The sequence below is a fragment of the Petaurus breviceps genome, unplaced genomic scaffold (assembly GCF_028583685.1).
Source record: "Petaurus breviceps papuanus isolate PSGF00001 unplaced genomic scaffold, PetGlider_PUasm1.0 37, whole genome shotgun sequence".
Lineage (NCBI taxonomy): Eukaryota > Metazoa > Chordata > Mammalia > Diprotodontia > Petauridae > Petaurus > Petaurus breviceps.
The window spans coordinates 61,521,901-61,545,226 of record NW_027186296.1 but is presented as its reverse complement, the minus strand read 5'-3'; the positions used below and the strand labels follow the sequence as shown (position 1 = coordinate 61,545,226).

Here is a 23,326-nt window from a genome sequence, read left to right as displayed (position 1 = left end):
CTGCCTTTCTTTTCTTTGTTTGTTGGGGATGCAGGGCAGATTTCTTAAGAGGGAGCCTACTGTCAGCCTCCTGTATCGGCCACATCCTTAAGTTCTGGCCCGTTGCTCTGAACAGTAAGGGTGTTTCCATTTCAGTGAAGATGGGCATCAATCTCAATAGTGTCTTTCAGCTGTAATAATAGCTCTTGTACCTTGGGTAAGAGAGATGTTAACCAGCCTGGATCTTATCGATCACACCAGGCTCAAAGAGGATACTGTTGATTCAAATGTATTTAATGTTTCAGTGCATTAAGTAAAGAGGTGAGGGAAGAAGGAGAGTCAGGGGATGGGGGAAGCAGTGGAGTATAGGTGACAGCATGCCTGGTAGGAATGTTTGGGTGTTTTGACTTTTCTCCCCCTTCCAATAATAAATGGGTCATCATAAAGCAGGGTCCCACCAGGGGATCAGGTGAAAAAAGATGGATGATGCCATGTTAGAGGAAGTCAATACAATCATGGATTCTTTTAAACATGCTTTTTCATTTGCTAACTGTACTCTAGCTCTAACATCTTTATGGAGAAGCTCTGATGGGCCCCAGGAGGGCCATTAGGTTACACATGACTGAGGGAAGAAAGGCACCATCTAGTCAGGCAAGGGATATAAAGAAGGCCAATCCAGGCTACCTCCCTGGGAGCATCTTCCTGGCTTTAAGGAAAAGAGGACTGTGGAGAAACGAAGAAGCAGGAAATGCCAATCAGGTTGTAAATTTTAACATGTCCCTGTGCCAGTGACTTTGCAGTCTTACCGATTAGATCTTGGGATGAATAGAATGGGTGATGGATTGAGGTTGTGTGGTACAGTGGGAGGACATCATCTGGATTTGGCGTCAGATGACCTGGGTTCGGGTCCTGAATGTGCTTCTTATTATTTGTATGACCTCAAGTAAGCCTTATCTGCTGCTGCCTAAAGCAGTTCTCAGGAACTATGATGTATGTTTGTACATCTGCATAAACCTCCAAAAGCCTGTGGCTAGGAAAAAATTTGCAAAGCTGAATGGGCATTAATGCTTAGACTCCATTCTTATGTACTACTTTGTTGTCTAAGGCTTAGGATATGTGGTTATTGGCGTTCAGTTCAAAAGAGATGAGAAAATGCTCTTTCTGAAGTCCTTGTCAACCCACCTCTTTCCTCTCCTAACAGAAAGGGCTGTTCTGACAGGATGCAAAGGATTTCCCAGAGATGAAAGGAACCTTATTCTGTCGGGGGAGAACAACTCCAGGTCCAGTCTGAAAGATGTGTGACTAGGATACCAGGCAATCAAAGGAGGCTCTCAGTAATGAGCACAGACCCGAATGGTATCCAGTCAACACTGGGAATTGGCCAGGCAACTAATGTTCTGACCAACAGGTCAATTCCATTGAACAATTAAGGTCCCAACTCTTAAGTCCAAGGCTAAGTGCTGACATTTTTATGGCCCAGTACCCATTGAAGGGAGGGGGGGTTTGACCGCTACTGAGGGTCACCAAGCCTAAGCAGATGGTACTGAGGCTTAGTTTTCACATAACAGAAAACTGAAACAGCCGCTGCCTTGATAATCTAACTTGTTCAATGAACACAATTCCTCTTTTTCAAGTCAACAGCCATTTCTTGAAGTCCTTATCTTAAGCGCTGTTCTACGTGCTTAGGATACAAATGTAAGCAAAAGGAAGACAGCCCCTACCCTGAAAGAATTTATACTCTAATGGGGGAAGATAACATATAAAAAGGAAAGGGGAAGGAGGTATGCGTTACAGTGAAGTGTCCAAAGTAGAGTTGGGAAAGAAATGATGGGCCCTTCCTCAAAATGGAGGTTCCCTGAGGAAGTCAACAATGGGAAAAGGGGGCCCACAGGAGCAGAAGATTGCTCCAGGGTGAGAAGGCCTCATGGAGTCTTCTCCAAGGAAACTGGGACACTTTTCTGTTGATTCTACTAACATTACCCTGTTGATCTGCTAGAAACCCAGTTCTGAGTACATTTCTTAATTTCCCGGGGATAATTGACTTCGAAAGATTAACACATCAGTTAGATCCTGGTGTTTGGGAGCAGGCAGAAGTAAGTAGGCATATTCTGAAGCTGGATCAATAGCTTTTAGCAGAATGATAAATTTTAAATCTATCTTGTTGCAATGCCCTGCAGTTAGTTATGTCCCTTAAATCCATCAAACCTCTGAGCTACAATGAGAGAAAGAGGGCTCTTCTAAGGCAATACCATTAATTATGGTATGGAAAAGTAGGTGAACCATGACTGTTAACAGTAGGAAAGAGTTAGGCCTCCCAGTGGCTAAATCTTGAATGTATAGCCCAGGGCCCTTCTCCATCTTGACTCCCATTCCTGCTGCTAGGAAATTGGAGAAAATACCCATTCCTCAAGACCAAGGCCTCTATCTTATACTGCTTTTTTATCTCCCCCCCCCCAACTCCATTAACAAATGATCCTCATAAAAACTCCATCCTAGGACACTGAAAGAACTATCAGATAGAACTCCCAATCTAGCACCTTCTTTTCCCCATCCTTCCCAAGGCATTGGGTGAAGACATTTTGGAAAGGAGAAGGAGATGGAACTGGACAGAGATAGGAATATAGATTAGATGGGGTGAAGAGAAAAGACCCAGGCTGCTGGGTCTGGAATACAAAAGTGGGGCTTACATTTTCACCTGCCTCTAAGTACATTGGATTGGTAGATTCAAAGCTGAATAAAGCAGGGTGCCTGCCCTCAGGAGGCTTATCATTTACCATGCAGGATTTTTCGCTTCCTGCCTGAGTTCTTTTTCTTTTTTGCTTTTTGGAGGGCATTTGGGATTAAGTGACTTGCCCAAGGTCACACAGTTAGGTTTGTGTGTGTGTGTGTTAAATGTCTGAGGCTGAATTTGAACTTGGGTCCTCCTGACTCCAGGGACAGTGCACCACCTAGCTGCCCCCCTGCCTGAGTTCTTACCCCACATTTTTTTTCTCTCTGAACTGGACGACCACTGAACCTCCTAGATTATCTATGCCAAATAATTGGTAACATCAGTAGTAACTATGACAAGATGTGTGCCAAAATGTAGTTAAATTCTACAAATGAATATTAAACACTTCCTTTGAGTAAGATACTAGGGGCACAAAGCTAACAATAGTCCCAGCTGCAAGGAGCTTTAATGCTCATGTATGTGTTTTGCAATCAATGGGAACAATGCTAAAAGGATTTAAGAAGTCATCTAGTCCAGTTCTCCCATTTTACAGGTGAGGAAACTGAGGCCCAAAGAATAAAGGGACTTTTGGCCAAGATTTCACAGCTCGCTAATGATTTGGCTGGGATTCACAACTCAGGTCTCCTTCTTCCTATTCTGGGGGCCAGCTACTCCATGCTGTTTCTCGATTATGATCTCATCTAAAATTGGGAAATTGGCAAGTTTTGCAATAGGGCTCTGCCTATCTATTAGTCATTGTAAACTTACTGTCCTCTTCAATTTCAGTGGCCCCAAATTTAGTAGGTACTGGGAAATGGCTAAGATCTAGTGTACCCCTTATTAAGATAACCCAACAGGATTAACTCCTTGGGAGATTGATGTGAGATAAACCAGTGGAAATTATAGCAGCAATAGACCCTGGAAAAAGATCTCAGACTCCAAGGTAAGTCAGCACCAGCAACCTCCCTGGCACCAGTCCAAGAACTTGTCTGTATTTTCCAAGCAGCCACAGTGGATTTCATATGTGGGTGTTTTTGTTTGTTTTTGTTTTCTGGTGAAGGAGAGAAGGAGGAGGAGGAAGACAGAGAGAGACAGAGAAAAGAGATACAGAAATGCACAGAGAGACAGAGGACATAGAGATAGAAACACAAAGAAAGGCAGAGACAGAAACACACAGCTAGATAGAGTCAGACAGAGACACAGATCCAGAGAAACGAGGAGCTAAATTAAAATATAACTTAGGACCTTAGTGTCTCCCACTGTGGGAGTTGGGGTCTTGATAAAATGAGAGGATTGTGGCAAGCTGTTTTTGTTGGGTTTTTTAATTTAGCTCTTTGATTGGTTTTGGTGAATGGCCTGGAATCAGAATTAAGAGCAGTGTGCACACACACAACACATTTTGGTCAAACAATTTACTCTTTTAAAATGATTTTTACTAAAGGCCTTCCATTACTTTTCTTTCTTTAAGTAGGTTCAGCACCAGGAGCTAGGCTAGTAGATTGAGTGTGGGGTCTGAAATCCCAGGCTGGATTGGATTCCCTGTGCCAACATTTATACTAACCATTTTCTGCCTACCTTAGACCTTCACCCAGACTGCTCCTCTCTCTCTTGTTTTCCATAGCTGTAAAATGAGGGGATTGGCCCTCAGGACTGACTAATAACTTTAAAATGCATTGAAATCCCTCCAAATTATAATAATCATTAAATTTTCATTGTTATTAATCCTACAGAATGTTTGTTGCAGCACAGACCACTAGGCCTCTTGGCACCTCGAGGCAGTGACTGGAAGGACTGAGGGGAGACAGAGAGGTGTGAGTCTATTTGTTAGTGGAAACAGCTTGAGAGGCAGGACCCATGGTCTAAGACAATACACACAGAGTGCTGCCATTCAGTTGAGGCAGCTTCAGCTCAGGCAGTTTTAGAGTCCTTTGCTTTGCTTCCTGTCTGAATTTTGGAACACAGTATTGTCTGTTATAAGCTGAGGGTCCTGGGCATATTCTCCTCTGACATACCAAGGCAAGAGTGGCACCTCTGTTGGGTTAATCATCTAAAGAGATGGCAGCTTCGATCAAAGCTAAAATCAGCTGTTTCTTCCCAAACCCAGCGGTCCATAGCGTATGTCCAGGAAACCTAGATGCCTCTGAGTTGAACAGAATGTTGCATGGCCTTAAGTAGAAAAGGCTACATCTAGTATCCCCAAGAACCATCCCATTTCCTTTCTAAATTTTCTGAACCCGTGTTCTCAAAACGTGGGTACTAATTGTACGGAAGAGAACAGAAGGACAGGGAGACAAGCATAACAACTTTGGAACTAATGTGTTGAATGTATTTATTATGCTCTTTTAAAAAAATGCAAGTTCTACATAATGATGTTACCCTGTACAACCCTGCTCATATGTTTGGTTCATGTTTGCCTGTACGTGAAAATGCTTATTTGGCAAGTAGAGAACAACAGAAAATTTGTGTGTGTCAGTTTGTGTATATACACACACACACATAATATATTCACACATATGTATATATTTAAAGGAAGAAGCTAGATGGCTTAGTGGATAGAGCTCTAGGCCTGGAGTCAGGAAGACCTAAGTTCCAATCTGGCCTCGGGCACTTCCTAGCTGTGTGACCCTGGGTAAGTCATGTAACTTTTGATTGTCTTTTTTTTTTTTGAGGGGGGAAGGCAAGGCAAGTGGGGTTAAGTGACTTGCCCAAGGTCACATAGCTGGTAAAAGTGTCAAGTGTCCTCCTGACTCCAGGGTCAGTGCTCTGTTCACTGAGCCACCTAACTGCCCCTCTTCTGATTGTTTTAATCCACTGGAGAAGAAAACGACAAATCACACCAGTATCTTTGCCAAGAAAATCCCATGGACAGTATTAGTGTGCCATGCTCCGCGGGATCACAGACGTGTCTGAACAACAACAACATACTTAAGGATGGTACTACTCGTACCTAGTAGCACCCAGGACTTCAAATGCCAAGTGGTGCAAGATCTTCAATGATCTCTTTTGTATCTTTTGATTCTGAGTTGGAAGGAGCTAGGACAATATGCATTAGACTGTGTTGGACTTGGAGTCAGAAAACTTGAGTTCAGATTTATCCTCAGACACCTCCTGGCTCTGTGACCCTGAGCAAGTCACTTACCTCTGCTTGCCTCAGTTTCCTCCACACTAAAATGGGGATAATAGCCTTTATGTCCTAAACAGGTTGTGGAATCAAATGGAATAATATATATATAAAGTGCTTTGCAAACCCTAAAGTACCCTATAAATGTTATAAATGTATAGTACTCTGCAAATCAGTGCAAAAGCACCTTCTTTTATCACATATCAGTCTTTCTTTAAAATTTAAAAATTTAGATAGTAAAATCTAAATTAAGCTAGTTTCTCTTCATTGTTTAAAAAAAAATTCCTTTTAACAAGGCAAGTCTATATTCTCTCTATTTCTTGTACTCTTTATCTGATGACCATAGATAACTTCCTCACATCTTGGCCTATTATGAGCCTGGGGCTACACCAACCCTGGGGCAGCTGGCAATTCAAAGAATAGTTATAAATTTGAGTTTGATTCCAGAACTGAGCCAGCCCCGACTGGAACCAGATTAACTTCTGAGGGGCTGTGATTGAAACCCAAGGAGTAGAATTTGCTGAGTTCTGTTGCATGTGATCCTGTACTCCAGGACTGAAGGGAGAGGTTAAAGAGGCTTTGGCAGAACCAAGCAGCAAGGATGAATGAGGCAAGAGGTGGCAACCTCTTGGGGTCTCTAGGGGCTAATGGTTGGTTAGCAGGGGTGATAGTCAAGAGCGAGAACCATTGGTTGCAATACAGGCAAAGAGCTAGGACTGTGACTGAAACATTTGCTTTTCTTTCCTTAGCAGACTTGATCAAAATGTCTGTCAGCGTCCATGAGAACCGCAAGTCCAGGACAAGCACGGGCTCTATGAACATCACCCTTTTCCACAAACCTTCCCATCCAGACTGTGTCTTGTCCCACCTCAACACCCTGCGTAAGCACTGCATGTTCACAGACGTCACTCTCTGGGCTGGGGACCGCTCATTCCCCTGCCACCGGGCTGTGCTGGCTGCCTCTAGTTGCTATTTTGAGGCCATGTTCAGCCATGGCCTAAGGGAGAGTCTGGATGACACCGTCAACTTTCATGATAGCCTCCATCCAGAAGTGCTTGAGCTGCTGCTGGACTTTGCCTATTCCTCCCGGATCATCATCAATGAGGAAAACGCTGAATCCCTGCTGGAAGCCGGGGACATGCTCCAGTTCCACGATGTACGAGATGCCGCAGCTGAGTTCTTGGAGAAGAACCTCTTCCCCTCCAACTGCCTGGGCATGATGCTCCTCTCAGATGCCCACCAGTGCCGCCGACTCTATGAGCTCTCCTGGCGCATGTGCCTGGTACATTTTGAGACGGTGCAGCAGAGTGAAGACTTCAAAAACCTCTCCAAGGACACCTTGTTGGACCTGATCTCCAGTGATGAGCTCGAGACGGAGGATGAACGAGTAGTCTTTGAAGCCATTATTCAGTGGGTGAAACATGACTTGGAAGAGAGAAAGGTTTATCTCCCGGAGCTTCTACGCAGTGTACGGCTGGCCCTGCTACCCTCGGAAATCTTGAAGGAGGCTATTGCCTGTGAGGACCTTATTATGGCAGATGAACGCAACAAGCTTATCATGGATGAGGCCCTTCACTGCAAGAAGAAGATTCTGCAGAATGATGGGGTGGTCACCAGCCCCTGTGCTCGGCCCCGAAAGGCAGGCCATACCCTTCTGATCCTTGGAGGCCAGACCTTCATGTGTGACAAGATCTACCAGGTGGACCACAAAGCGAAGGAAATCATCCCCAAGGCAGATTTGCCCAGCCCACGGAAGGAGTTCAGTGCCTGTGCCATCGGCTGTAAGGTCTACGTGACAGGTGGGAGGGGCTCTGAGAATGGTGTCTCCAAGGACGTCTGGGTATATGACACTGTCCATGAAGAATGGTCCAAGGCTGCTCCTATGCTGATTGCCCGCTTTGGACACGGCTCAGCTGAGCTAGAGAATTGTCTTTATGTGGTAGGGGGACACACTGCAGTGGCTGGGGTCTTCCCAGCCTCCCCCTCTGTTTCCTTGAAGCAAGTAGAGAAGTATGACCCTGGAGCCAACAAGTGGACGATGGTGGCTCCTTTAAGAGATGGAGTCAGCAATGCTGCAGTGGTGAGTGCTAAGCTTAAGCTCTTTGTCTTTGGCGGAACGAGTATTCACCGGGACATGGTGTCCAAAGTCCAGTGCTATGACCCTGCAGACAACCGCTGGTCGATCAAAGCAGAATGTCCTCAGCCTTGGCGCTATACAGCAGCCGCTGTCCTGGGCAGCCAGATCTTTATCATGGGGGGTGACACAGAATTCACGGCTGCATCTGCCTACCGCTTTGACTGCGAGACCAACCAGTGGACGCGGATTGGGGACATGACAGCCAAGCGCATGTCATGCCATGCTTTGGCCTCAGGGAACAAGCTCTATGTGGTAGGTGGGTACTTTGGTACCCAGCGGTGTAAGACATTAGATTGCTATGACCCTACCTCAGACACATGGACCTGTATCACCACAGTACCTTACTCCCTCATCCCCACAGCCTTTGTCAGCACGTGGAAGCACTTGCCTGCATGAGAAGCCCTTGGGACAGTGACTTCACCCCCAGAAACTCAGACAGGTAAGGCCTTGCCCCTTTTTGGTGCCCTGCTCTCTCCATGTAGAGGCAAAAAGCTGACGAACATTACACCATCAGGAGATTCATGCTCTGATGCTAGGCTCTTATTTTCTACTGTAAATCTTGGCAGAGTCACGGGGGGCATAGGATCATAGATTTAGATGTTGGAAAGACCTTAGAAAAACTTCTTGGGAATGCTAGGTGGAGCAGTGAGTAAGAGCGCCAGCCCCTGAGTCGGGAGGACCCGGGATCAGTTCTGGCCTCAGATATTTAACACCCACACAAAAAAGAACTGGCTGTGTAACCTTGGGCAAGTTACTTAACCCCAATGGCTTTAAAAAAAAAAAAACTTCTTGTTCTCTCTCTCTCAGTTCAGACATTTTTTAGTCTATAAGTTTCTTCTCACTGATATTCTGTTATCCAATTAGGGTGGGGAGCCTGTGGCCTCAGTGGCCCTCTACGTCCTCAAGTGTGACCCTTTATTTTATTTTATTTTGCCTTTTTTTTTGGAGGGCTATTGGGGTTAAGTAACTTGCCCAAGGTTACACGGCTAGTTTTTTGTGGGGGGAGGGGGGAGAAGGGGTGGGTGTTAAGTGTCTGAGGCCGGAACCAAACTCGGGTCCTGACTCTGGGGCCAGCGCTTTACTCACTGTGCCACCTAGCTGCCCCAAGTGTGACCCTTTAACTGAATCCAAACTTCACAGAACAAATACCCTTAATAAAATGATTTGTCCTGTAAAACTTGGACTCTGTCATAAGGCCACACCTGAGGACCTTAGAAGGCCACATGTGGCCTGAAGGCTTCAGGTTCCCCACCCCAGATTAAGATCTCTCCCAGCTCTCCTTTCTTTGAATGGCCCCAGAAGGCTTTGGAGAGAGGTGTGGCAGGTGAAACATGAATGACTGAGGAAACAAAGATTCAAACTTCTGAACATATAGATTTATTAAGCTGCCCAACAAGCTCAAACCAAACCTCCTCAGCTTAGGCCTGGATCTCAAATACAAGGGAGGTGGATTTTTATATATATTAAAAACAATTAACCAAATAAGACCAATTAAAAAGGAAACAATGCAACATTAGGTAATCCAATTTCTAATTGGAGGAAAGATTAGGGACTTTCCAAGTTGGGAGGGGGAGAGTAAGCAAGGCAAAATTCCTTGAAATCAGAAAAGGAGGCATCCCACTCCCCGCAAGTGACCGCAAGGAACATGGAAACAATAACTGATCTATCAGTATGGGGCCAGTTTTCAGATCAGACATGGGTTGTTTGAGATGTACAGCTGTGAGAAAATTCCTTGCATCAGTGTTTGGTTCTGACCTGGTTTCTAGTCAGCATAACCTAGGTCCTTGGTTGAGGATTTGTAAGCTGCAAGTAGTCCAACTTCCCAGGCACGAAGGGAAGCAATGCAATAAGGTTTTCTCCCATTTCCCACAGCTGAATAAAGTGTTCTCATAATACAGAAATTGAACTAGAACCATAATTAAATAGAAAGAGAACTGAACTAGCTCCAGAATTGAGTCACAAAATGGAAACAGTGTGGTTCACTCAATTCCTACAATTAACTGACTGCTGTCCTAATCCATCCCTTCAGTTCTTTCAGAAGATGTCAGCCAACTAAACTCAATTAAACAAATATTTATAAGCACCTATCCCCCCCCAAAAGAAAGCAAATATTTAGTATTATATATTAAATATTTAATATGTTAATATTTACTCCCTTATTATATAGAGGAGGAAATATTCCTATACCTAGTCCAACTATGGCCTAAACTAGCATTTAGACACATCACTTACCCATGGCACATAGCTGATAAGTCAGCAGGGTGTGATTTGAATCCAGGTTACCCCGATCTCAAACTGAGCACTCTCTGTTGTCCCTCTGTCAGCATTAGAAATAAACAAAGTAAGCCTAGGCTTTGGGTAGCGGCCTGAGGCCTTCACACCAAACCACTGAATGAAATGCTGGACATCTAAAGTTTATCTTATATCTGAACACGCCTGCCCTGAGGATAGTCATAGAAAGCCCTGCATTCCCCTGGCTAGGCAGCATTATGCCTGGCGACACAACAGACAGTGGAGAAGAGGTGCAGCCAGAGACATTTGTTAGTTTTTTGTTTTTGTTTTTTACAACTCTGCCTTATTTTTAGTGCCAGAAAATGTTTCTGTTTATCACAGATATATTTGTTTTATAATAATCAAAGTTCTCTGTTTTCCAGTGACTCTTCAGAGCCTCTGATGGACAGTGCCACAGATATTTGCAAGGACTCACTGTTTTCCAATGTTGCCCTGCTGTAAACATGACAAAGCCCCAGCTTTGTCTAATAATGATCTCCCCATTCTCCCCCAGTGGCGTAGCTTAGTCCTCTTCCTCTAGATGCTCTCTTGTTCTCAAAACAACCCTCTGAAAACATCATCCTTTGAATCGAACATGCATTTTCCAGGTGTAGCCTGATCAGCATAGATGGGGATTGGGACTTCTATTTCTGGGATCACATTCATTTTTATTTTTTGCAGTGGCACTGTACTTCTGACTTGTGAACCTACTTTCTACTAAAATACTTTGATACATGACCTGCTTTTTAGGCATTTCACCTTTATCCCATACATGCACTGATTTAGTAAACCTAAATGTAGGCATTTACATTTATTCCCTGCTAAGTTTAATACTTAAATTGATCCAGTCATCCTTTTTGAAACCTTTTTCTAACCTAATTCTTCATCATCTAACAAATTAGCTATTCATCCTAACTTCATGTCTTCTGTGGAAGTGATAATCATGCCATACATCTTTATCCAGCTAGGTGATGCAGTGCATAGAGTGCTGGGCCTGGAGCTAGGAAGATCTGAGTTCAAATCCAGCCTCAGGCATTTACTTAGCTGTATACTTTGGGCAAGTCACTTAATTTCTGTCTGCCTCAGTTTCCTTAGCTATAAAGTGGGGATAATGATAGCACCCACCTCACAGGTTTGTTGTGGAGGATCAAATGAGATAATATTTCTAAAGTTCCTACAACAGTGCTGAGCACATAGTAGGTGCTATATAAATTCTGGTTATTATTGTTGTTATCCAAAGCTTTAAAATGTTGACCAGACCAGGGTAGAGGACACAGGAGAGAGGAGGTCACATCATGGGAAGAGCATTGGATTTGGTGGCAGGAGAGCTGCTTTGGAATTCTGACCCTTGCCTATGGGGTGACCTTAGGAAGGCCACTTAAACTCTTCAGACCTCACTCTTCCTCATTTGTAAAACTAGGAGCACGGATGGGACTAGACCTTTAAGGTCCTTCCAGCTCTATGATTCTTTTATTCCCAGGGGCATTGCACCAAGTCATTTTCTTTCAGGATGATGTCTGTTTATCAGTGTTCCCTGGGTACTGCCATTCAGCCAATTCTGAATCCATTTCACTGAGTTATCACCTACAATCCCCCATCTCACCTCAGGATACTGAGACTTTGTTAAATGCCCTAAGGCATAGGAAAAAACCAAATATAATGTTTTAAAAACAAAATTTGGTCATACAGTTAATCTCTCATGTAGTTAAATCCAGTGAGTCTGTGCTAGCCTGTAGTAATTGATCCTTCCCTACTAAGCACTTGAAACCATCTGGTTTATAATGGGGGTCCTAAGACGTTATTTGTCTCATGATCTACTTGGTAATTCTAATGGAGGCTATGAATCCCTTCTCAGAATGTTTTTAAATTTTTTCTTAAAAAAAATTTTTTTTTGCAGGGGGGAAAGCAGGGCAGTTGCAGTCAAGTGACTTGCCCAAAGTCACACAGCTAGTAAGTGTTAAGTGTCTGAGGTTGGATTTGAACTCAGGTCCTCCTGACTCCAGGGCCAGTGCTCTTTTCACTGCACCACCTAGCTGCCCCTCTCAGAATGTTTTTAAAAGCATAAAAACAAAATACATAGGATTCAGAAGGAAACCCATTCTATTGAAATACAGTTATCAGATTATTTAGGAAAGAAATCTAAATTCATAACTCTGGGTCAAGGACCTCTACTTTATGATAAGCCATTCTAGAATTCCTCTGGAGTTGGAATTGATATGTTTCTAGGTAGAGCATTTCTAGAATACACCTTCTTCCTCCTCCTGGAAACTGGCCCATTTTCCTCACACTTAGCTAGCATGCTTTTCACACTTCTTCAGCTATGAGTTCTGGAAGTCTACTATTCAAATTTGCAAGTTCTTTCAGGAATCTTGGCCATAATTCATCTGAGTCAGAAGACTTGAATTCATTCAGACAAGCTGGGTTGTTTTGTTTGTTTGTTTTTCAATCTCTTCACTTCTCTTTTTTTTTTTTTTTTTAAAGCAATCAGGGTTAAGTAACTTGCTCAAGGTTACACGGCCAGTTATTTCTGAGTGTGGTGCTGAGTATCTGAGCCCGGATTTGATCCAGGTCATCCCGACACTGGAGTCGGTGCTCTTACTCGCTGAGCCACCTGGCCACCCCTAAGCAATTGGGGTTAAGTAACTTGCTCAAGGTTACACGGCCAGGTGTTTCTGGGTAGGTGCTAAGTGTCTGAGCCCGGGATTCTATCTCCAGGTCTTCTCAACACTGGAGCCAGTGCTCTTACTTGCTGTGCTGCCTGGCCGCCCCTGTCTTCACTTCTCTTGAGCTCCTTGTGAAGCAAGTTCATAGGCTCCTAGACCCAGAAAGGAACCTTAGGTACCATTAAGCCCAGCCCCCTCATTTTATAGAACATCATATCATCTCTTTAAGTGCTTCTCAGTTCAATTAAACAAGCACTTGTTAAGAACCTCCTATGTACTAGACCCTGGAAACATGAGGACAAAATGTTTCATGACTATAGAGCTTGTGTTCATTTAGTAAAAATGAACTTGGAAGTGTAGATAAGTGTAATATTTATCAAATTACAATTATAGTTCAAATTCACTTTGTTATTCATAATCTACATTGGTATGTAAGCATCTGATACCACAGAAATTGTTCCCCATCCTCTTCTGAATTATTTTCTCATCTGAATTAGTGGGCATCTTTTCCACTGTTATTCTTTTTTTTTTTTTTAAAGCAGTCGGGGTTAAGTAACTTGCTCAAGGTTACACGGCCAAGTGTTTCTGGGTGGGTGCTAAGTGTCTGAGCCCAGATTTGATCCAGGTCATCCCGACACTGGGGCTGGTGCTCTTACTCGCTGTGCTACTTGGCTGCCCCTAAGCAATTGGGGTTAAGTAACTTGCTCAGGCTTACACGGCCAGTTATTTCTGGGTGGGTGCTAAGTATCTGAGCCCGGATTCGATCCCCAGGTCATCCCAACACTGGGGCTGGTGCTCTTACTCGCTGAGCCACCTGGCCGTCCCTCCACTGTTATTCTTTCTCTGTCAGTCTTCCCTAGCCGCTGGATTTTCAGTTTTACCCTTAGGCATTCTTCCTTTTTTCCCTTCAGTTCAGTTTTAGATCCCTTCAGTCAGATCAGCAAGAGTCTAGACTGATAGCTTCTTCCCAGTTCCTATTAAATGTACTCCATCCCTCCCCAGGAGCCTTTTGGATCTCAGTAGGAATCCCTTGTGGTAAGCAAAGCATACATTCTTATCCCCATTTCACAAAGGAAGAAAACCAAGTCATTGAGAGATGATGTAAGTAGCAAAGATTAGTTGTCTTCCAATATGTTGCTATTGTCACATATAAAAGCATAACTAGGGCAATCCTATAATTAGGCTTAAATGAGTGGCATGGGCAGGAGGTGCTTTAGAAGTACACAGAAGAGAAGGATCATTGTGGGTTGAGGGAGGTCATCACAGGGAAAGGGAGACTCAAGCCAGCCCTCCAGATAGGATTAGTAGTCCTATAGAGAAGAGAGGGTTCAGTTCTTAGTTAGCCACATGTGAACAAAGGTATATAGAAGGGAATACAAAAGCCTTGCTTGAGAGACAGGTGGCAGACCCACTGAGAGGATGTTCCTGGTTCACATAGGGGAATAGATTGAGATAATATTAGAAAGATGGACTTAAAGGAAGATAAATTCTAAACTTTGTGGTTGGGAGACAATCAGATTGTGTGCCTTTGATTTCCTGAGCTGCTTCAGGAAACTCAGGAGAATGAAAGGTAACAAACAAAATCCCCCCAAATCTGATGCTTAGACTTTGAGAATGGAGTTGAGGACTTTGTGCCAAGATATTAAATAGATTGCCAGGAATCTGAAGCCTATTTTACATTTCAAACATGTTTTCTCTTAACAGTTTTTTGTTGGTTTTTTATTTTTTTGTTTTGTTTTCTTTTTGGATGAGAAAGGTAGGACAATTGGGGTTAAGTGGCTTGCCCAAGGTTACAGGGCTAGTTTTTTGTTGTTGTTTATTTTGGTTGTGTGTGTGTGTCTGTGTGTGTGTGTGTTAAGTGTGTGTTAAGTGTCTGAGGCCGAATTTGAGCTCAGGTCCTACTGACTCCAGGGCTGGTACTCTATTCACTGGGCCACCTAGCCGCCCCCTGTTTTCGCTTGTGTTAATAAGATGTCCAACCTTTATCACCTTGGTGGATAGGATTGCTGCCAAATTAGAGGTGTAGGTCCATGATCTAATTCTTTACCTCTCTCCATTTATCAGGGGAATTAACCAATGTAGATTCCTGCATGTGAGAGACAGGATGTCCTTAACACAAGACAGAGAAATGCAAAGAGAATATGTAAGAAATAAAAGTAGTACATGTACCAGGGTGGGGGGAGGGGAGGGATGGGAAGGCAAAATTTGAGAAAGGGGGGTCTCAGAAGTATGCTCTGGCATAAGGAGACTCTAGGGTAGGAGTTTTTAACCTAGGTCTATGAGCTTGTTTAAAAATATTTTGATAGGGGCGGCTAGGTGGTGCAGCGAATAGCACACTGGCCCTGGGGTCAGGAGGACCTAAGTTCAAATGAGGCCTCACACATTTAACATGTACTAGCCACGTGACCTTGGGCAAGTCACTTAACCCCAATTGCCCTGCCTCCCCTCTCCAAAAATAAAAAAATGACTGTATCAATATGGTTGATTTCTTTTGCAATCCTTCATATTTTATGTGTTTAAAAACATTATTTTGCGAAGCAGTTCAAAAATTTCACCAAACTTCCAAAGGGATCCATGACACCAAAAAACCCTTGCTTTAGGGTGATATGGTAGAAGGGAAGGGAATGGGGTGCTTATCTGGGAGACTAGAGAGATACCTCCCACAAGCACTCAAGGATACGAGATGGAAGGGTCAGCTTGATAGAATGATACCTTGTGTTTGTGTCTATGTACATGTATACTTTGAGTCCCAGTGTTACCAACCTCCCTCCATGAAGCCAGGCTTCTCTTATGATTTCTTCATCCTGGAGAGTGACAAGGCCCAGACTGGGTCAAGACCTGCAGAGTTATTTCAGAACAGTGTTCTTAAAGCCCAGGATGCCATTTATTTCTTCATGTCCAGCTGGCAGCAAATGAGATGCTATTGGCTCAGAGTAGAGGAACATTCCTCAATCCTGCCCACTACTGGTCTTCTCTTTCCCCTTTCTCCTTTTTCTTTAGTCACTAAAGAAAGTCACTGCTTTCAGCCAAGGGGCCAAGAATTTCTAGGAAAAATCCAGCTTTGGATGTCAAGGACTTAGCTTGTGGCCATGTTTAAATTGGAGAGGGTTAACCTGGATTTGCACTCCAGTCCTCCATGCCCTGAATGATAATGGCCTTCCTTGCTTCCCCTTCTTCTTTGCTTCATTCCCCTCACCCACTCCTCAGCTGGCGTTGCCTAGCATCTGTCACAGTTGCTCAACTAATCTAATTAACTGGCACTCAGCTATTAAATATTGCAACTAACAGTGTGAAGACTCCATCATTCTCAGTTTGGGTCACAAGGCCATGCCTCAGGAGCCATCCTGAGCTGAAAAATTAATTTTCTCAATGAGCTAGTCGCTGCTGCAATCTCAGAATGCTGAAAGCTCAGTGCCAGCAAAAGCAATCTCACTTATGTTGGGATTTCTTCTAAATGAAACCTGATATATCAGCTATTAAATCAAACCCCCCAAAGCTTTTGAGTCCCTTAAAGGGATCCCCACATGGGATGAGGAGAGATGGGCCAGGGCCCCATATCTGAGATTGGCCATGTTAGATATAGGCAATTTCGTTTCATAAAATCCTAAGCAGAGTAGAAACAGTTTTGTTCTTCTTTTCTTTTATCTCCTTTTTTTCCTGGTTATTTTTAGTTTCTCCCCCTTTCTTTTGCTCTTTGGTAAAGCCTGGAGATAAAACTGACCAGCCTAGTTTCTTGGTTCCCTAGGGAATGAGCTACAAAAAAAGATATTGACTTCTCTAACATTCTTTCAAAGGTAATACTCCGAGGGTTACTTAGAAACCTTGCAGAGAGGTGGGGCTGGGGAAGAACTGGTTGCCAGTTGTAAGTGAAGGCTTTTTTGGCAGCAGAATGGAGCCTCTAAGCTGGCTGAGTAAAAGTGGTTGGCAAAACCATGTCTGAGCATGACTGTAGATAGGACCCACCTTGACTGCTGGGCTGGTGTGGCTCTGACCAGTTTCTTGTGGTGTTGTTATTATTCTCTCTCTTTCCTTCTTCCCCCCTCTCCCCGTCCCTCCCTTTCTCCATCCCTCCCTCACCCTTTTCCCCTTCTTCCTCCTCCTCCTCAGAGAGATCACAGCTGTGAAGGCTGGTACAAGGGCTGAGTGAGCCCTTTGCTTAGTCTGGAGAACATATTACTATTCATCTTTCAACCTGCGCTGGCCTTAGGCTGAAGAAACTAAGAGAGGGGTGAAGGGGAGTGGTCTTATTTTAGGATGTTTTACTCTGCTCTGCTCTGCTCAGCATCAAATGGCAATGGAGTACAGGTCCTAAACAATCCATAGAATCCTTGAGCTGGAAAAGTGCTTCACAAAGTCATTTGATTCGATTCCTCAAATCTTTCACACACACACACACACACACACACACACACACACAGACATGTGTGTATGTGTGTCTGTCTCTTGTGTGTCTGTAAGATGTGTCATTTGATTCGATTCCTCGAATCTTTCACACACACACACACACAGACATGTGTGTATGTGTGTCTGTCTGTCTCTTGTGTGTCTGTAAGATGGTTGGAGGACAATCCTAATTTAATCTCCAAGCACAGATCTTCTATGTTTGACCCTCTTTGATTTTTCTGTGTCTTGTTCTCAAAATGCAGAGACTCAAACTTGGCTTGTACATCTTTTTTTTTTCTTTCCCCATCCTTTGCTTTACATTACTAACCTGCTTTCTTTTCTGTTCCCTTATGCCCTGAGTCATCATTGGTAATATGCTGCAACCTATGTTTGCTCTACCAGTGGTAGCCATATAGGTACTTATAATTCTGCTTCTTCCAAGAGAGTGGTGTCTGATGATTTGTATCTATGCTAACATATCTCTCAGGAGCTCCTTCTTATAGGTCTGTCAAAGAATCACAGAATCAGCAGTGATTTCCAAAGTCATCTGGTCCAAGCTGTACCTAAGCAGAGAGCCCCTGTATAATCACAAGAAGAATTTTGCTATGGACTTTTGCAGAATCTCATAGTTTGGAGTCATCATACAATTTCCCAAACATGAGCCACTCTAATCTCTCCCTAATGAAGGCAGGATTAAAAACTGGAAAGTATGGGACAGAAATACTTAATGGGTTCAAGCTGTCAAGTCTGAGCATACTATACTACAGGATATTGAAATTGCAGGCATAAGAGCAGCCCAGCTCATAAGACTGATCTTTGAGCAATTATGGAGAGTGGAAGATGTGTCAGAGAATGGTAGATGGGCAATTTCTGCCTTGATTTTGGAAAGGGGATAGAAAGTGAATTCTTTTGAATACATGCTGCCGAGCTTGGCTTCAATTCCTGGCAAAATTCTAGAATGTATTATTAAAGGACATGTTTTGTAAGCATTTAGAAAATGAAGCAACAATTACTACAAGCCAGCAAGGGTTCATCAGGAACAAATCACCATGGACTAGCTTTCTCTCCATTTTTTGACAGTTGGTTATTAGGCTGGTAGATCAGAGGAATGCTGTATACATGAATTGTTCAGGAGGGCATTTGACTATATCTCTCATGATAGCCATGTGGATAAGATAGAGACTGGATTGTAACAGGCTAATTTGGTTGAACAGTTGGACCGCCAAAAGTGCTAATTAATGATTAAATAGTATCAAGCTGGAGGAATGTCCGTATTGGGTCGCCACAAGGGGATGTATCCTTGACTCCATTCTGTTAAACATGATTTTGGTGACGCATAGATGTTATGTTTCTTAACGCACAAAGCTGAGAAGAGCCTCCAACATGTTAGATGTTAGAATTGGGATTTCAAAAAATCATGGTGGGCTATACCAGAAGTATGAAACTGAGTGAGGTCAAACCAGATTAAATTGTAAATGGAAAATACTTAACAAAAATAGAGGTCATGTTAATTTTCTTTTTTTTTTTACTTTATTTTTTGCTTTTTTTTTTTGGAGGGCAATTGGGGTTAAGTGACTTGCCCAAGGTCACATGGCTATTTTTTGTGTTATGTGTCTGAGGCTGGATCTGAACCCAGGTCCTCCTGACTCCAGGGCTTGTGCTCTATTCACTGCATCACCTAGCCGCCCCTGGTAATGTTAATTTTCTAAGTCAATGTGTGGCCACAGGGATCCATTTCTATTTGAGTTTGCCCCCGCTAGGCTAGGTGATGGATCAGCTCTACTTAGGTGGGATTCTGTAAGGCTAAATTTAAATCGTGAACTTGGTTTCCAGGAATTGACTGCACAGTTAGAGGATGAGGGTGTCATAGGGGTTTTAGAAGTCTCAAAATGTGTCAGTGTCATGACGTAGCAGACCAAAAACAGACCCTATATGAGGCTGATGAGCAGAAATATTATTTCCAGAGCAAAGGCAGCAATAAACTGGAATAATGTGTTGAATTTGGGGAGTTATATTTTAAAAGAATATTGACAAATTGCAGAGTGTCCAGAGGAAGATGAGCAGAATGATAAGGGAATTGGAAACCATGCAATATTGGGATCAACAGGAAGACCTGGGAATATTTGGATCCAGTCGAAGGGCCACACTTGAGGACTTAGAAGGCCACATGTGGCCTTGAGGCCACAGGTTCCCCACACCTGACTTAGCCTGTAGAAGACAGTATTTAGGGGGGACGTGATAGATAACTGCTTTCAAGTATTTAAGGGTCTGTCATGTGGAAGAGGGATCAGATTTGTTTGGTTTGGCTGCAGAAAGCAGGACTGGAAGCTGCAGAGAGGAAGATTTGGGTTCTTTTTAAAGAAAAACTCCCCAATGATTATAGTTGTCCAAAAGGGAAATGGGCTGCCTAAAGGAGTAGTGAGTTCCCCATCATTGGAGAAGTTTAAGAGATGACTCTTTGTGACTAAATGTTATGTAGGAGATTTTTTCTCAAGCAGGTGTTGTACTAGATGACCTCTGAAGTCACTCCCACTTTGGATAGTCTGTGGGTCAACGACAAAACTGTAAGAAGGACCCTCCTGAAAGAGGAGACAAGAAGTCCTGATGCCAAGGCCTTAGGGGCTTCATATAGGAAGGGATTTGATAGATAAATAGATGAAACAAAAATTCTAGAAGCCAAAAAAAAAAAAATGAGACATATGTAAAAGCTCAAAGGAATTCAGATCAGGAATTTTCTATGAAGAAGAGGGAACAAGTCAAGGAGGTGAGGGGTAGGTGATGGAAGAAAATCTGAGCAGATTATGCTTGAGACACATTGATGAGAATTCAAGACACACTTTGGCTAGTTGTTTCCAGTCTCCTTCCCAATAATTCGTATCCCTTGACCATGATGTACTAGTGCCTTTCTAGACAGCAGTTCCTTTTCAGAGCAGAATTAGTCTTCCTAGAGAGGAAACTTCATTCTGTGAGTTGGACAGGAACTCCCAGGCTTTGGCTACTTAAGACTTTTCAATGCATTGTCTCACAGCCTTCTTGGGGCTGCCTGGTGTGCTTGACAGGGAGCCTCTACCCCAGAAGCGATAAAGGAAGGGTGACTGACCCTCTTGGCTGCTGTACAGGTCTATGTTTCTTCCTCCTGGGTTACTGATAAAGTAATTACAGCTAAAAACATGGCTTCTCATTCTCTCTTTGCTTCTCTTCATCCTCTCTCTCTCCCTTGCTACCATGTCCTGAAAGAAGTTGGAGCTCCTCTGTTTTCTTAACCTGCCCTGTGAGAGCAAGGTCACATGATAGTGCTTGGGAGGTTTTGCTGACCAGACTCTTCACCAATGGTCACTAGAGGCCTGCTCCTGAGGGCTGGGTTCCAAGTTCTGACTTAACGCTCAGATGGACTGAATTAGTTGTTTATTAGTCTCTCCCACAGGGCATTTGGTTTCTGCCTTCTAATGAATGGTCCATATATTCTATCCCCTTTCAAAGAGACTACCTAGGTGAAGTGTTTCCCTTAACCTCTGACTTGAGAGAAGCCTCTCTGAAGGTGGCTGTCTATTTCTGTTGTTGCCTTTGTATCCCCAGTGAATTTTGTTTATTGATTTGGCCTCAGTTTGTGATTTCATCCATGTGAGGAACTCCTTTTACCATGTGAACGGGGCTGGCATACAGTAGGGACTTAATAAATACTTATGGCAATGTATTCTACTAACTTTCACTTGAGGAAGAGCAACTTTCCAAGAGCCTGTTCTAAGGTCCTGGTGTGTTAAGGAAGGTGCATTCAAACTTTCAAATTCAGCATTTACTAAGCACACTTACTCTGGTGTAAGACAATCAAAATACAAGCCAAAAAAGGACTTGGTTCCTGCTTTTGAGAGACTTACAGGATAATTGGAGGCTAACGAATAACCCCAGTAGGTTAGAAAAATAAGTGGACAGCTATATGGAGCCATGGCTAGAACAGGGCACAGAGTCAGGAAGAGCTGGGTTCATATCCTGCCTCAGGCACTTGGTAGCGTAGCCATGGGCGGACCTTGGGCAAATCACTTAAGCTCCTTAGTTCTCTGTTGCCTCATCTGTAAAATGAGGTAGTTAAATTTGATGGCCTCAAAGATTCCTTCAGTTTCTAAATCTACAATTCTAAAAAAGCATGAGAGATCAAAGAGGGAGGAAGGAATTACTTCCTACCTCAAGAAGGAGAGAGCATAGGATCCAGGCCTTGAAGGATGGGAGAGATGTCAAAAGGCAAGGGATAAAGTGATAAAGCTTCATGTCAGAGAAGACTTTTGAGCTGAATCCTGAAGGAAGCATAATTATGAGAGGTGAAAGTAAGGAAGTACATTCTAGAGGTGGGGAATCTAGGAGTGATGTGTGTGAGGAATAGCAAAGAGGCCATTTTGGCTGGGTTGTGTGCAGTGCAGAGATAGAAATAATGGCTTATGAGGTTAGAAAGGTAAATTGGGACCATATTGTGAAGGGCTTTAAATGCCAAATAGAGAAGTTTACATTTTATTCTAGAGGCAATAGGGAGCCACAGTAGTATGAGCAGGGGAGTAACATGGTTCGACTTTCAGAAGATATTTTGATAGCTTTGTAGAGAACAGACTAGAGGGGCAGAGAGAAACTTGAAGCCTGGAGACCAATTAGCCATTTCAGTAGTCCTGGGCTGTGTAATGAGGCCTCTTAAGTAGAAAGAAGCAGTCAGATATGAGGGTTGTTGTGGATTACAACAGCAAGACCTCTCTTCCCTTCTCTCCTGACGATCTCTATTGTCTTGCACCCTCCCTCTAGAACTTTTAGGGGGGATCATTTGGCTAAAGCTGGGCTTCATTTCTCTGGAGAGTGAATTGGAAAGCATCTTGGTGATGTGGCATTTAATGAGGTCTCTCTGACTTTCCTCCCCAGATGTTGTCATCATGCTCAGCCCCATCTCTTGGCTGTGGTCTGCAACCATGATGGAGGTAACCCAGCCCTGGTCTCTCTCAGGGAGCCTTAGCACAGCTCCTCACACTTTTCCCCATCTGAACTCTCCAGCACCCAGAAGACTGAATTGGAATGCTCAGGAGCAGCACCCAGGATGGGGAGGAAATAGTGGCATGCTGCCCTTCAGCCCACTGGATAATTAAAGCCTCTGGAGTTTTGAACAAGAAAGGAGAAGCTGCTTCCACAGAGACCTGTTGGGACCAAAGACCCTTTCAAATGCAGTTTTAGTTTGGTGAGGGGAGAGAGAAGCCAAGGGAAAGCGTTAGGGGGTGGTGGTATTTCATATATGACAAAGAACTAAGTACTTGCTTGTCTGTTTCACACAACATGCCTTCCCCCGACTAACCCTTTGAGAATGGTGGGGAAAGAGGTAGCAAAATCCTTGGTAGAGGGACAGGAGTGAACCAGGTGAGCCAGAAGAGGACGGGGAACTGTGGAGGGTCTGTGGCCTCCAACACTTTGCACTAAGGTTTGCCATTTCCTTCTGAGCCTGAATTGACAGCACAGTCTAATATTAGCCCCAGAACCTGCTAAATCAGGATTGTTATAAACCTCATTTCAAAGCTTATAACTTGGATGATGTGTTTCAGATGCGACACACATTGGGTCACCCAGGAAGGGGCGGTGATGGGGAGGGAGCTTCTGAAGGCTCAGCGTTCAGGGAGTTCTGGCTCTGTCAATCTCCCAAGAGCTGAGGGGGCATCATGACTTAAAGAAGACGGGCCTCATGCAGGGGGGCTGTTTGAAGAGCAACATTTAATGCTCAACCCATGGCCAAGGAGGCAGCTAAGCTTGTTGAAAATGCCAGCCTCAGGGTGGCATCTCACAAGCCCAGATTTCCCTCCAAGCCTCCTTCTCCCCTCTCCCCAAAGTCCCCTATTGGGCTCTGCCACAATGGGTCTGAGACAGAGGTTGGCCTTAGTGTTAACACATGAAGATGTGCCTCCCTGCCCCATTTGCTGCCTGATTCCCACCCCCTCCCACATACCCAGGAAAGAGGCAAATAAAGGGGACACTAGAGAGAATCACCAGGCCTCCTAAGCCATTGAGGCCCTCACTTCTGGCAGGAGCCACCATCTGATACTTCC

General features: G+C 43.8%; 1 protein-coding gene across 6 annotated transcripts in view; it reads left to right on the top strand.

Annotated features, from left to right (window-relative positions):
* Window positions 1-22,809, top strand: part of KLHL25 (kelch like family member 25) — a 49,296-nt gene extending 26,487 nt beyond the window's left edge. For 2 of the 6 annotated variants that reach the window (XM_069098541.1, XM_069098538.1), the window contains 2 exons: window positions 6,563-8,386; window positions 22,161-22,809. In XM_069098541.1, the coding sequence (XP_068954642.1) occupies window positions 6,574-8,343 (1,770 nt within the window). In that variant the 5' untranslated portion in view covers window positions 6,563-6,573 and the 3' untranslated portion in view covers window positions 8,344-8,386; window positions 22,161-22,809. Of the gene's footprint in view, window positions 1-5,218; window positions 5,319-6,559; window positions 8,387-22,160 lie in introns of all 6 variants that reach the window. The other 4 variants (XM_069098539.1, XM_069098537.1, XM_069098543.1 and 1 more) reach the window with 3 other exon arrangements.
* Window positions 22,810-23,326: the final 517 nt, after the last annotated feature.